The 15,500-nt window shown below is 44.4% G+C and overlaps 1 protein-coding gene across 1 annotated transcript in view; it reads right to left on the bottom strand.

Moving 5' to 3' along the window:
- Positions 1 to 10,409, bottom strand: part of DCLK3 (doublecortin like kinase 3) — a 45,503-nt gene extending 35,094 nt beyond the window's left edge. Inside the window, exon 1 of the mRNA XM_053265776.1 lies at positions 10,026 to 10,409. Within this exon, the coding sequence (XP_053121751.1) occupies positions 10,026 to 10,110 (85 nt within the window). The 5' untranslated portion in view covers positions 10,111 to 10,409. The remainder of the gene's footprint in view (positions 1 to 10,025) is intronic.
- Positions 10,410 to 15,500: the final 5,091 nt, after the last annotated feature.

The raw sequence follows: 15,500 nt of genomic DNA, 5'->3' as shown, positions 1-15,500 counted from the left end.
GGAAACACAGCTTACAGCTTGCTCACGTAACCCCAAGCAATTGTTTGGCATTATGTATAAACTGAGTTATAATGTGAAATTATGAGGTAGAACAGGAGTGATTCAAATAACAGACGATATGGATCTAAAAAATTTTAAGTGGGTAGTTGTTGTGGGTAGTTGTCTATAACTTGGCCCAGCTTGTTCACTCTTGCACTGAGGAACGCTACAAAGAAAAGCAGTGGTTTAATCAGCATGGACGTTAGTGCCTGCTGTGGATGTTAATTCATGAAAATCATACCCAGCAGTAAAAGATAGTCTATATGACATTCTGGTTGCTCCAGCTCCTAATTCAGCTAAATATATAGTTTTCAGTGTTCATGACACGACACTTAAGCTCTTTTAATATTGCTCATGAGCAAACATGATTTATAACACTATGGGCTGTGAATTCCAGGAACTTTCATCTTGATGGAACATCCAATTTAACCAGAGGGCACAGCACTTTCACAAGGAAAGAAAGGCCTAAAATACCATACATATAAAATGTAAAAGGTTATGTTCCAAGTGAGCTTCTCTGATGCTCAGATTCTAAATGGCAGAATCTTTCCAATCACCTGAGCAATTAACTAAGTGTCTTTAGGCAGCATCCTAAACATGTTTACTCAGATGTAAGTCCTATTAAGTCAACTGAACTTACTTCTGAATGCATGTGCTTAGGAGTGTGCTAAAGATCTTAACTGACATTTTGACAACCTTCTCCAGATCTTAACTACTTTTCAGCCCATGAGACAGAACTGCACAAACATCATGGTACAAGTGCATCATGTCCCTGGCAAGACTTACATCCTGTTGCCTAAATGTTGACACAAATGTTGACACAAACTTACAAATAAGTTTCCATTGGCCCACAACTAAATATTTCAATCACTCAATCTGTGTTTAATTGGTCCATAGACCTTTCCACAACCAAGGCAACACAGAAGAGTTACAAAAAGTTAAAATTATATGGTAAAATATCCTGATTGGTATTTAAACAACATTAATTAATGTAAAACTCCTCCTATATTTCATAACATACAAAAATATGAAAATGTATAGATGTTACAGTATTGATGAACATACATTTCATAATATATAATATATTAAAATTGCATAATAGAATCTCCAGTATTTTAAACATAAAGCTCCTCCTTTATTTCATAAAATAACAGAACTCCAAGAGAAAACTCAGGCATCTACAAATCCACTTGCCAGCTCACCAGTGGCGAGTGCCCCCAGTCTTCTGGCAAGCAGGACACCCAGCAGGACATCCACATAAATCTCCTCCCCAGAGGTCACATTTTCACTGCCATTTTTAAGAAGGTTAGAAACACCAGGAATCCTTTCTGAGCAGTAGAAGAGAGCTCCCCCCCCCTTTTTTTTTTTTTACCATTTCTATATCTCAGTGCAAATAGCAGAAGACTCGCTTCTAAGCTTTCTGCCTGTGTCAGAAAAAGATCAGAGGTAAGAGAGGGAGACCACAAATAATGGCTGGCTAGTAAGCTGAGCCTATATTTGTAGATCCCTGATAAAATTTAACATCCAAAAGTAAGTTAGGTCTTTAAAATCATTAATGCACTATTTGTTAACCACTTGGGATCTTGTTTTAATAGCAGCAGCAAGGTATTTTGATGTCTTTTCATTTTCGGCTCTATCTGAGCCAGACAAGAGATAAGAAATATAAAACCCTTATACAGGATGAAATGGAAGTAGACAACTTGGTCAGTGCTAAGAAAGGTGCAGAAAGTCCCATAATCTAAGATGCAGGCAACAGCTTTCCACTTAATCTTATCTCTTTAACTCATAACTCTGAACCCAAAGCAAAATAAAATAAAAACAATAATTTGCAGTACTTCAATGAAGCTAGAATATTTAATGGCAGTCAAAGAATCTTGTATAAAGTCACTCACTACACTAATACCATCCCTCTTCACTTTGATTCTTATCACTCAGACATCTATTTGTGGTGTGTGTGTGTGTGTGTATAAAGATACCCCCGATGGCAAATTCTGAACATGTGAAAAAAGCTATCAGCAAGCCTCCATGTATTGCTTTCCACCAACCACCTAATCTACACGGGCTATTAATGAGAGCTCTCTTAAAACCACCAATCGGCAATCTTGAATCACATCACTGTCAATCCATTACTTGTACTTTTCTAAGAATTATCATCATCTTTAGCAGTACCATTACCAAGTGTGTCTTATCACATCAGACCTAGCTTGTATTTCCACCAATGTGGTTTATGTTATACAATGCAAATGTGCAGACTGTCACATTCAATACTTGGGCAAAACATCCACAGAACTGAGGACACATTTCAGAAACCATAAAACCATCTATATATCTATCTTATATATATTTAATTCTATAAGGAGTACCCGTGGCTAATCCCATGTGTGGCAGCTCTCGCAAGAGTTCATGAGCAGAAGCACCATGGTGACTGAGCAGTAGGGATTCCATATGCAGATAGAAGGCGGAGCCTATAGCACTGTGGTGATAGGGCCGTGGGGATTCCGTATGCAGATAGGGAGGAGGAGCTTGTGATGGTTAAGGAAAGTTGGAATGCAACTGTTACTGGTCGGAAGATGTTCCTGATTGTAAAGGAGAGGCATCTATATATATAAAAGGATAATGGGCAGGGGTCTGCGAAGAGAGGGGTCATGAGGGAGGAAAGAGCCCCTTCAGGAGAAGGAGGATGCCGTTGTGTGAATTAGATGAGGAAACAAGATGAACAAGATCTGTTAACTCTAGAAAGAGAGAGAAAGAGAGCGGGGGGAGGGAGGGAAAAGTGAGTGGAGGAGAGAGAGAGAGAGAAAAAGAAGGGAGGGGAACAGAGAAAGAAGGAAGAGTGAGGGACGGGCCTGAGCCTGTCAGCGGCCTGAGGGGAATGAGCATCCATGGCAGCACCTATTGGCAGCAAGGAAGGGCCCAGTCAACCACTACTGCTGATTGGGGCTACCGAGGCCATTGGCAGGGGGAGGCAGGCAGGCAAGGGACGTGCCCAGGCAGCGGCCTGAGGGGAACAAGCGGCCACAGCAGTGGCAGTGAGGAAGGGCCCGGTCAGCCACTGCTGCTGCTCCTGTGCGGAGAAGCAGGAGCAGGGCTCGAGTGGGGAGATCTCTGGGGATAGGGGACTGCAGCTTGGCTAATAGGCACGAGCAAAACTGCAGCCGCAACCAAGAAGAGTGAAGGGGATGGAGTAAAGGGATGGAAGAGTGACCAAGAGGGGTGAGGGTGCTGGGATATGCAACAGCTGCAGCCAGCTTACTGTGTATAGTTTGCATATACTCTGCTGTGAAGCCAGAGGAGGCATTGTACCTTCCTCAGGGCTGGTTGGGCTAACTAGGAGTTTCTATTCTCCTAGGTGTTCCTGTTTGTTCCTGTTTGTGTGCAAGTCAGCAAGTTCTGTACTGACCTCTAGGCATTTGTCTCACAAGTAAACCTTTCTCTGGTGTTCTGAAACCATGCAGACAGCTCACATTCTGCAACAGAGGGGGATGGAAGCAACGGGATGGAGGAGGAAGAGCAGGAATGCGGCTCAGGTGAGGGTGGAGTGATTTCTGAGGTGAGGGGGGCTGTGGCAGGGAGTGAGGGTAGCAATCAAGTACCAGCTCACAGATGCTCTCTGCGGGTTAAGCTAGTCTTAAAGAAATTGGAACAACCTGTGGCCAGACATTCAACTCGGGAAACCCTAGTCTCACTGATACGGAAATATTTCCTATTGAGCAACATTCAGATCGTGAGATGCTGGACAGGAGAAAAACTTTTGATATATAGACTCAAGACCTTCACACAACACAAAACTACGTTACATCCATCTGCAACATCTGTACATCATTCTTTTCTTGTCATCTGCCCTGGAGCTCTGATATAACATTCTTAACTGCCATCTTGAAAGCTGTATGTGTTTGTTTTTCAATCATCTGTTACTGACATTTGAAATTTGATTTCATCCATCTCTGTTTTAAGTCATTTATGGCGGTGGGGGCTTGTTTGCTTGTTTTTACTGTATATTTGTTTTGTTGGTTTGCGCGAAATAAAGTCATACTTCCCAATGGCCTACAGATACCAAATTTTACATACACAATCCTGCCATTTAAATTAGCTGGTTGCATTATTTTTTGCACTGGAATATGCATGGTGGAAATTTAAATGAACAGTTTAAAATTTTTTTTGTATTTTAATAAGAAATTCTGAATATAATCATCATATTTTAACTTCTGTTGTTCTCAACAGATTTTTAACACTCAATGATAAGATCAATAATTCCAAAATTACCCAAGAAAAGCAGATCTTTCTCAGATTCATATTTACGTTGATTCAAATTTACCATATATGGTACATATACCCTATGTAATATATTACTATATATCATTATATATAGTATATATAATTTCCATATATGGTAATTAGTCAATAAAATGAATGTTTGAAGTTGAAATCGTACACATTTTAAACTGTACTTTTACATCCCTTTTGCAAACACATCAATAAATGATGTATACAGGTGGCCCTCAGTTTGACCCATTCATGTGTCACCTCTCTGTATACCAATTTAGTTATCGCGGGGGTGGGGTCGGTTATTCATGATTTTCTAACATTTTCTAACACCACCACCCACTATATTGGTATACAGTTTAAATAGCCACTCTCCCCACTTCTCAGCTGGCATGCAGGAAGATTTAAATAAGTGGTGTGAGAAGCCCAGGCTACTACATAACTACATGTAGATACAGTATATTTTATTCCCCCATACCTAAAAACAAAACAAAACAGTTATTTAAGCATTTGTTTGGTTTTCTTTCTCTATTGCAGGTTCCTGCAAAATGCAAACTCCCTGCCTACATTTTCTTCCTTCTTTCTTTTTTCTCTTTCTTTCTTAGCCTACTTTCCTTAAGGAAAGTAAGCTTATGAGATCACCTGGCATTCTGTGTGTGCGTGTGCGCATCCTATCAACTTCGCAATGCCTGGACCACTATGAACCAAATTGGGTACAGTTGTAGGGACACATAGGGACACCTCAATGGCATAGTTTGTGAAGATGTCACCCCAATTCAAGATGGTGGATATGAAAACATTCAAATGTGTAAACATCTGTAACTCTGTAAACATTCAAATGTGTAAACAATGGCTAACTTGTGAACTGCCAAACCAATCTGAAGCAAATTTGCTAGAGCTACAGGGACACATCAGGACGGTTCAAGGGCGTAGTTTGTGATGATGTCATCTACCCTGACTCAAGATGGCGGACACATGAATATTTGAGGTGCAAGTGGGCTAACTTGTAAAGATGGTAATTATCAATTAAGATTATAGTGAAAGGAAAGGGGGCAGATGAGTCTTACCAGAACTTGTCAAGAGATGAGATAGATGGCCCTGTTCTTTCAAGACAATGAGGTCATCCACACAGTCAGAAACTTTGTTCTGTCTAGGTTTGGCTGCTGTGTGTGCTCCCAATTTTTGGTTGTGTGAAAGCAAGGTAGAAGGAAAACCTGGGTAGAAGTGACTGTGAGGAAGCAAGGTTGAAGGAAAAGCTACCCAAGTTTTCCTCTTACCTTGCTTCCGCACAACCAAAAATTGGGAGCACACATAGCTCCCAAACTTGGGTAGAACACAATTTTTGATGACCTCAATGAATAAAGAATCATTTTTTCCTTCTGCAATAAGTTAAGAAATGCTTTAAAGTTCTTTAAAATATCTAAAATCACAAGTTATTGAGATATACAGGCTGAAGTACCATGACAACAAAGCTAACCCACTTTTTAAACTGTGTTTTACTGAAGCCTAGCACCTGTGCTTCAAAGCCTGTCTTGGTGGGAACTTCCTGGTGCTAAGCTCACTGGTTGCCTTGTACTCGGAACTTAGTAGGAGATCTTCTCACGATCTCAGTAGTAGAAGCTGTACTCATGATTGGTAAGAAGAGCTCTGGGGTGGTCTGCAGGGAAGGTGGGTTTAACTTACCTTCCCTGTAGATGATCTCCGTTCCTTCCCTGGGCGGGCAGATTGCCCACCCAAACGATCAGCAGCTCGCCTGGCAGCTCCGGGGGCCGGGGGGCCGCCCCACCCGCAGACCTCCATTATTGGGATCCTGCTCCCCACCGAGTTTGCCAGCCACGGCTGCTGAAAACAGCCGTGGCTGACACACAATTGAAAAAAACGAAATTAAGGGAATGCTCGCTCCCTTAACCTCATTTTAGAGGGAGGCTACTTAGATGGGTTTGCCACCATGTAGCCACCGGGATTGGGCCCAATTCCGGCAGTTCACACACACTTGCAAAACTGGGCTGGGCTCCCTTAGCCCGGTTTTGCACATGTCTGTGAACAGCCTCACTGTGTCTCAGATTTGATGTTGGTTCAAAGAGATACAGGGTCAAAAGCCAAAGAGGAGGGAAAGGCTAAACCAACTATTAAAATCTGAAACTCTGCAAATAAAAATATTCTACACTTTACTTTGAATAACAGCCTAATTAGAAATCTGTGAATCTACTTCACTACTCATGTTTTAGTATTTGAAGAGCAGGGGTCTCCATTAAAATATTCCTCAAGTTTTGAAAAGGCAGAAATAATTGAGGAAAATAGCATAAGGAAGCACAAAGCTAAACCCAACCACTGTATCTCTTACAAAATGCAGAAAAACTTGCTGGAGGCGGTAATCAAAAAAGGGTCAGAGAAATGTATCATCTCCCACATTAACTACTGTGCTGAAGAACTATCAACGTGCTACATCCCACACTGAACAAGTGGCCACTGAGGGTCACATCCGCTACCACTGCAGAGAGATGGAGGCTAGATCCTGAGTGGGCTGTCCTGATGTCACTCACACACACATAATCCCCAACAATAACCAACTTTGCAGCCAGCTGTCTTGCCACTAAGATAATAGTTTTCAAACTGTGAGGCAGAGGTTCTCAAACAATGGCCTTTGGTCATTGTGGTTGGAAATGATAGCACTTGTAGTTCCACATCTGGGGACTTAAGTTTAAGAACACCTGCCACAGGAAGTGAAAAATTGAAGGAGCTTGACTGGAGCTGGTGGGGTCCCTGCCCTGCTGTCTCCTCCAAGTTCTAGGTAGATTGAGTGTCATCTAACAGACCCATACTGGATTTGTGGAGCAAGTGTCCCATCATTTCATCCATAAACAGGAAAAGGAAAGATCACTCTGCTCCAGACTGAGCTAAAGCCCCCTTGGTTCAAACATTACCTCTGCCAGTAATTCACTGAGTGACCTTAGGCAAGCCACTCCCTCATACCCTCAGCTTCCCAGTTGCAATATGGGGATAGTACTTACTTGCTTAACAGGGTTGTTGTATGGGATACATCCAAATAATATACATGAATCACGCTGAAGTAGAACGTGCTATACAACCCCTGCTAACTTGGCAAAGAGGCACCTTTTGATGTGGTGATTATCTTCATTTAGCAGGGGAGAGTACCTGGCCCTATCCACCCCAGCACAGTACCTCCAGTGACTGTTGCTGGTGTCTATCTTATGTTTCTTTTTAGATTGTGAGCCCTTTGGGGACAGGGAGCCATCTTATTTTTTTTATTATTTCTCGGTGTAAACCACCCTGAGCCATTTTTGTAAAGGCGGTATAGAAATCAATCAATCAATCAAATAAATAAATGCTAAACATCCTTGTAATGACGTTTCCCAGTGCCTCGTTTTCAGAGGGGATCACCTAATGGTGCAGCGGGGAAGTAACCTGCCTAGAGAGCAGGTGGCTGGTGGTTCGTATCCCCACTGGTGTGTTTCCCAGAATAGTCCTCGGCGCAGCGGGGAAATGCTTGATTAACAAGCAGAAGGTTGCCGGTTCGAATCCCCGCTGCTACTATACCGAGCAGCAGCGATATAGGAACGTGCTGAAAGGCATCATCTCATACTACACAGGAGATGGCAATGGTAAACCCCTCCTGTATTCTACCAAAGAAAACCACAGGGATCTGTGGTCCAGGGGTCGACACCGACTTGACGGCACAACCTTTCCTTTCAGGCATATCCTCTTCTAATAAAACACTAGTGTTAGACTAGTATGCCATCCACAATCCTCACATGCAGTAACAAGCAATAACTGGCATCTGCTATATACCAAAATCTTCCCACACAACAGTGGGGTGCAGCAACTTTAGAAGAGCTTGAGACATTTTGTACTAAGACAGGGGTTCCCAGGGACTGTGCTGTGTTTACTACACCTCCCAATACCCCCAACCACAATGGCTGAGACTGTTGTGCCTGGGGATGATGGGAGTTGTAGTCCAACAACATCTAGGGCCCCAAGGCTGGGAACTCTTGTGTTAAAGGGCAGATGCTTCCTGTACCTACAGCGCAGAAAGAAAATCAGTGTTAGAAACCAAGGTTACCTGTGCCAGGGGAAGGCTGACTTCAGACTTGCATGAGCTACTATTTAAAACAAAACAACACACAACAAACACCTCTAATCCCCATGGCCCACCAAGGTGTTTTAATTTTACAAAGCAAAAATGCACTCAGAATCCCCTGAATCCTTAAAGCAGAACTTACCTGTGTTCAGTAAAAGTATGCACTCCCACTTTAAAAGATTCAAAGTAACTTGGCTGCACTAGATCAATGTCCCACCTATTCTGGCACTCTTTTGCAAGAATCCCAGCAAAGAGTCTACCCTTGACTGCCCTACAGTTTTGGCCACCTGTAACACAACACACCACCAGCAAGAAGTGGTGAGGGAGATGGCTCAAATTGCTCTCATGAGTGAAGCAGAGCTGCAAAGAGTCTTTTGCTCCTAGCATCCCACTATATTAGCATTATATATTATATAGGACTATATATTATAGTCTTCAGTTTTTAGCTTTTTATTGATAACTTTTAATTTGAATTAATTTTTAAAATATAATTTTAAATGTAGCCTGGTCTTTTAACTTTGTTTAACTTTATTAATCTTTTCTTTTACATTGTTTCTATTAATGTTGTAAGTCTCCTGGAGCGGTAGTGTACTGGAGGGGCGGGGTATAAATCTTTTAAGTAAAATAAATATATTAGCAATCCCAGAACTGGAAGGGGACGTGAGCGAAACACATACACACATTCTCCAATCCAAAATCACTGGACTGGAAGTAAAGGCAGGCGTTTCGTTGGCAACATAGCAGCAACTACATTTGCCCGTCCATCTCACAAAATCAGAGCCTATTTCTGAAGCATTTGTGGAGTTATTTTAGTGCCAAATTCCCTATGAAGTTTTGCATTACAATGGATTCTTCCTGAGCACTGAACTAAGATGGGAAATGTCAGTCAGCTCTCTTCTCTATTCATTATGTAATGGTGACCCCTGAAGAAAAGGTGTAGTGAGAAGGTTGTCCGAGATGGATAAAAGTCACTAGTTGTATTTTGGTTTTTGAAAAGCTGGAAAGGTCCTCTCAAGGAGGGTCTCAGAAGGCAAGAGAGCCCAGACTCCCGCTTAGTCTTTTTCATTGCAAATCCTAGTTGCATTCTTCCCACCCACCTGTCCAGCCGTCCAACAACTCGTGAAATGCAATGGCATTTGCCAACCCTCCCTCTTTTTAAGTTCCCGTTGAAACTCTGCCAGAGGCAAACTCGCCCAGGGTCTAGTCATTTATTTTATATAAAGAGACCTATACAATCATGACGCAAAAAGAGTCTTGCGCGAGCAAACAGGAGGAGGAGGAGGGAAGGGGCTGCACATACGTACATACATCCCATGTAGGCGGACGGGGATTTACTCCAGCACGTTTTCCCCCGGCACGTTTTCATCTCCTATACAAGCAGTAACGAGCACAGACAAGACAGAACTTCGGAGAACGGCTAAAATCCACAGGGCAAAAGCAAAAGCAAAATCCACGCAGCAAAGGTTGAAGGCGCGGCGTGGGAGGGGGGAAGAGGGAAAGGGTCACTCGGGGCACCAGCGGCGGCAGGGGGTCAGCTCTCCTGCGGGGATCAGGACGGGAGGGAAGGGGGCTCGGGTCCATCCTGGGGTGCAGGAAGTTTTCGCAGCGCAAGGGGGGCACTCACCGGGGTGGTGGGGGTAGGGACAACCACAGGAGCCCCCCGGCCCCGCTGGCGGGTGCAGAGGCGGCGGCGGCGCGGCGGCAGGCATGCTCCACGAAGCTTGTTCCCTCGTCTTCTTTCTCGCTCTAGCAACAAGAACTCCTCCAGCGGCAGCGGCGGCGGCGGAGGAGGAGCGACACCTCCCTCTGTCCAGGGAGGGGGGCTGGTCCGCTCCCCAGAGCAGCCGGAGAGGGAGGTGGCGCCAAAGTCCCACGCGCCACGCCCTGCTCACACAAGCCCAGGAGCCTCTTGGCCGGCACTGGCTGCCTCGCCTTCGCCCGCCTCACCTGGCTCGCGCTGTCCCTCAACGCTTCACCCCGAACTTTTATTCCCCGCCACAAACCAAGCCATTTCCCCCCAACGCAAGGATTCATCCTCAGAGCTTGAGCTGAAGGGACAGAAAAGCAAGCAGCAGCCTTGCTTTTAATCTATACTTTAGAAATACTTTTTTTTAAAAAACCAAATACACAGTCGTTGTCCTAGACACGGGACGGGGGTGGGGGACCTAGCCCCGTCCTCCGGTACAACGCTCAACATCACATGCAGATCAAGGTTCCATGGGCCACAGAGAGCTAGCCCTGGGCAAACCAAGTATTGGGGTCTTGTTCCTGTGTGATTAGTATGTTAGGGCCCTCAGCCTTGTGGGGGGCCTGGCAGTTTGCCATCCACCACACTCTTGTATACCAAATCCTGTACATCCGTCCTCACATTATCTTTCCGATGGTTTCTGGTCTATTGTTAACAAGCATGAATTGTCCCCTTTGTTGGGCAGGGTCTGCCCTGGTTTGCATTTGAATGGGAGACTACATGTGTGAGCACTGTAAGATATTCCCCTTAGAGGATCTTGATTCTGTCTTCTAAAGTGTTCACTATTATTCCCTGCCCCACCCCAGCTTCATGTCATTGGCAAATTTGATAAGCAGCCTCTTTTCTAGCTCTTCCAAGTCATTTATGAAAATGTTGGCCAGCACAGGACCTTGTGGCACTCCACTCAGTACCTTCCTCCAAGATAACCTGGCGCCATTAATGAGTACTCAATGTATACTCCCAGGAGTGCATAGAATTGCAGCTTCAATCTCCTAAACAACTTAAAATAAAAACCAAAGCAGCATGTAAATCAATGGTATATCATATCCAGTCATTTCCTGAAGTGTATTTTAAAATAACTTTCGCTGAGGTCTGGGGCTGGTCAGTGCCTGTATTAGAGGCCATCTAGGAGACCCCAGAGTCCAATTGTGGAAGCATTCCATAATGAAAGGAAAGTGGAATGTAAATAATACATGCATGCAAGTAGTATAGTTACCATATTTTCCTCATCAGGACTTCTGTCTTGAACAATTGTGTCACAGACTGACAGAAATTCAACGTGTCAGAGGTGCGACCTTTCCCAGCATGGAAAAGCAAAATTGGTAAAGGCTTGACCTGTTGAATTGTTGCCTGCTATTCAGCTGTTGAAGGCAGACAACCGTTCATGGGAATAGTAATGTGGTAAAAGATACAGTGGTTGGATTTAGCTTTGTGCTTCCTTATGCTATTTTCCTCAATTATTTCTGCCTTTTCAAAACTTGAGGAATATTTTAATGGAGACCCCTGCTCTTCATATACTAAAACATGAGTAGTGAAGTAGATTCACAGATTTCTAATTAGGCTGTTATTCAAAGTAAAGTGTAGAATATTTTTATTTGCAGAGTTTCAGATTTTAATAGTTGGTTTAGCCTTTCCCTCCTCTTTGGCTTTTGACCCTGTATCTCTTTGAACCAACATCAAATCTGAGACACAGTGAGGCTGTTCACAGACATGTGCAAAACCGGGCTAAGGGAGCCCAGCCCAGTTTTGCAAGTGTGTGTGAACTGCCGGAAATGGGCCCAATCCCGGTGGCTACATGGTGGCAAACCCATCTAAGTAGCCTCCCTCTAAAATGAGGTTAAGGGAGCGAGCATTCCCTTAACTTCGTTTTTTTCAATTGTGTGTCAGCCACAGCTGTTTTCAGCAGCCGTGGCTGGCACACTCGGTGGGGAGCAGGATCCCAATAATGGAGCTCTGCGCATGGGGTGGCCCCCCGGCCCCCGGAGCTGCCAGGCGAGCTGCTGATCGTTTGGGTGGGCAATCTGCCCGCCCAGGGAAGGAACGGAGATCATCTACAGGGAAGGTAAGTTAAACCCACCTTCCCTGCAGACCACCCCAGAGCTCTTCTTACCAATCATGAGTACAGCTCCTACTACTGAGATCGTGAGAAGATCTACTAAGTTCCGAGTACAAGGCAACCAGTGGGCTTAGCACTGGGAAGTTCCCGGATGTTAGACTGCAACTCCCATCATCCCTAACCATTTTGGTTACTGTGGCTGGGGATGATGGGAGCTGTAGTCCAAAAACAGCTGGAGGGCCAAAGTTGTGCAACCCTGCTTTTAATGTTATCACAGAATTGTTGTTTGGACTACATGGTTGCTATAGAGATAACCATCTACCACTATTTCTTGATGTAGCTTTTATGGTCACTTGGTTACTCTCACTTCCTCGCCCAGAATGACTAATGATAGCACTGTTACTCCCCCATTCAGCACTATACAGTCAAGCAGGGAACAATGTAATTAGCACAGTGTTGGCTTCTTCCTCTAAGGAGGGCTGTAGTGAAAGCACCTCACATATTTACGAGTCATTGCCTCTTTATCTGCTTTTGAGATGATGGCAGGGGAAGGAACAGTAATTACGCCTCCCCCTAGGACTGACATCCAGAGTTGGAAGGTTTCAAAGAGAAGATGAAATCAGACATGGCACAAGACATTCTGTTTGCCAGCACCATTACGGAAACCATGAGTCAGATATTGAAGAGGCTTGCCCATAAGAATCAAAATGTATCGTGGACAGTGTGGAAGCCAATGAGCTGAAGAAACAGACATGTGCCTTTCAGAACCTAGAGCGCCCTGCTCCACTCCATTCTAATCATGCCTGTTGTAAACAATAGAGGGGGAAACGGAAAATAGAGGAGAAAGCAGCTTGCACAGATCAAACACACAGATCAAACATACAGGTCTAAATGTTTTTATTCTGTTTTATTGGAGTACGCATGATGCTACTTGAAAGCTAGCCTGTTTATTTTCAGCTACTACTGGGAACTACCATCTGTCCTACTGATGAATAGACACCTGACACATAACAGAGTGTAAAAATAAAGGTGGTTGCTGCTGTGTCTATAATATGGCTTCAGTATTAAAATCAGTTGATGCATAAAAATACAGGGGCCGTTCACACGACCAGGCAGGCAGGCGGAAGGCTTCCCAAACCTTGCCTTCCCCCCTGATGATCATTTGTTGATCATGTGGGAGCATGCTCCATGCTCCCACATGATCAGCCCTGTCCGTTGCAGCACGGAGCAGGGCGGATCACTCTGAAGCCAGGACTTGTTGTCCCGGCCTCTGGGTATCCCGCAGACATGGCACAAGACATTCTGTTTGCCAGCATCGTTATGGAAACCATAAGTCAGATATTAAAGAGGCTTGGCAAGCAGAGTGCACTGGGGCTCTAGGCACTCATCTGTGCAATCAGCTCGAGCTGACACACGATCCCAGAGCCGAGGTTAAGGTCATGTTTGTGCCCTTAATCTTGCCTATGTGCCAGGCTTCTGTGCTGGGTTTAGCACCACACCACTACCGGGATCTGCGTGGATCCTGGCAGTTCTCACAGGCAGCCAAACCTCACAGCTTACGTTTTAAAAGAATACAGATTCATAGAAACTAGCTGGGTCGGGTGCAAAGCATCTGCACCTCTAGTTCTCCCTGCCTGGCTATTTCCTTCCTTCCTCCCCCCCCCCCCCCCGCCACGGCCCATTGCTGTCACAGCTTTCTCCCCCCCCTGCCCCATCTCCCCCCCGCCCGTCTGCCTCCCCACTTTGCCATTTCCTTCCTCCTCCTTGCCAGCCTGCCTCCACCCCAGTTTCCTCCCCATCCACCCACCTCCACCCCAGTTTCCTCCCCATCCACCCACCTCCACCACAGTTTCCTCCCAGTCCCCGCCTGCCTCTGCTGCCTCCGCCGCCATTACCTCCTCGCTCTCCCGCCATCTGGCGCTGTCGTTTGCCCACCCGCTCTCTGCTGTCACCAGCATTAACTCCCGGCCCGCCAGCCAGCTGCCCATCCCTGTCGCTATCATCCCCGTTGCTATCTAGCAGCTCTCCAAACTTTCGCAAGAGCTGCCACACATGGGATTAGTGACGGGTACATCTAAGAGAAATAAATATATAGATTACTTTCATTGCTATATGAGTGCTTTCTGTACATGTATGCCTCTATAATTTGCAAAACAACATTAGTGTCCACACTAATATTTCTTGATTGACCCTAGCAATTATAAGGTGCCTAGTGGTGATAGCACATTCTTGTTCAGAATGCATACAGTTACTATGTGGACTGAAGACCATGTAGCATCCAACGTCTCTTATAAAGCGGGGGTCACACTATCTTACTGGAACTTTCAAGGGTAGTAATGGAAGAAGAATATCCAAGAGATCACTGTGCAGACTGCTGAGTTACTATTCATAAAATAATAGCCTACACAAGAAGATCACAAGGGACTAGTTGCCTGATCCTAACATTAGAGTGGAAAAGTGGAATGCCCTGGGCCAAATTGGGAGGGCGGTATAAAAATGCAATTAAAATAAATAATAAATAAATGCAAAAATGCAATAAATAAATAAATAACAGCACATTACTTTGGCAAAACAGCCAAACATATTTTGGCAAAACAAAATCAGCAGGAAGGAGGGGGTGCTTAACTTCTCCCAAGACTGTTGATTTCTTCCTACAAATGTACCCTCCATGGCCCTTTTCTCTCAGCAAGGCATACCTCCAGTTTTAGAGCTCAGATCAGCTCTAAACAGCTGATTAGAAATGGCTTAGGGAGGCATTTGCAAGGGGAAAGTGGAAAAAGCTTCCACTTGTCAAAATATGGGGTTAGAAATGCAGTGCTTTCTTTATAATTTGGAGTTCTGCCCTTAGATGAACTAGTAAATAACTGCATACAAAGGCTTGTCAAACTTGTGCTCTGGTACAAAGCCACAAATTACTGTATATTATCTAGTTAGTTATTTAAGAGAATGCACATCCCACCTTATTGCAAAGCCTCAAGGCAGCTAACAATCAATACCAAAACAAGAATCAGTAAACCCATTACAAACACAATAAAACACACTGAAACCAAACAAAACAAAACCAGCAGATAAAAATAACAAAAACCATAGCGGACAAACCATATGGATATAATTTTAAGAGGGAACTATGAAAAAGACCAAACGCCATCATATGCCAATAAAAGCTCATGTGAACTAGACAGGCATTGCCTGGCACCTAAAGATGACACTGAAGGCAAATATGTTTTGGGAGGGAGTCCTATAATCACATAAAGCAGGGACACTTGGAGAAGGGCCTTTGCCAATTGTCTTAGCTA

This window comes from Hemicordylus capensis, chromosome 6 (assembly GCF_027244095.1).
Source record: "Hemicordylus capensis ecotype Gifberg chromosome 6, rHemCap1.1.pri, whole genome shotgun sequence".
NCBI classification, from domain to species: domain Eukaryota; kingdom Metazoa; phylum Chordata; class Lepidosauria; order Squamata; family Cordylidae; genus Hemicordylus; species Hemicordylus capensis.
Note: the sequence above shows the minus strand (reverse complement) of the source record. Positions and strands in the feature narration are given on the sequence as shown.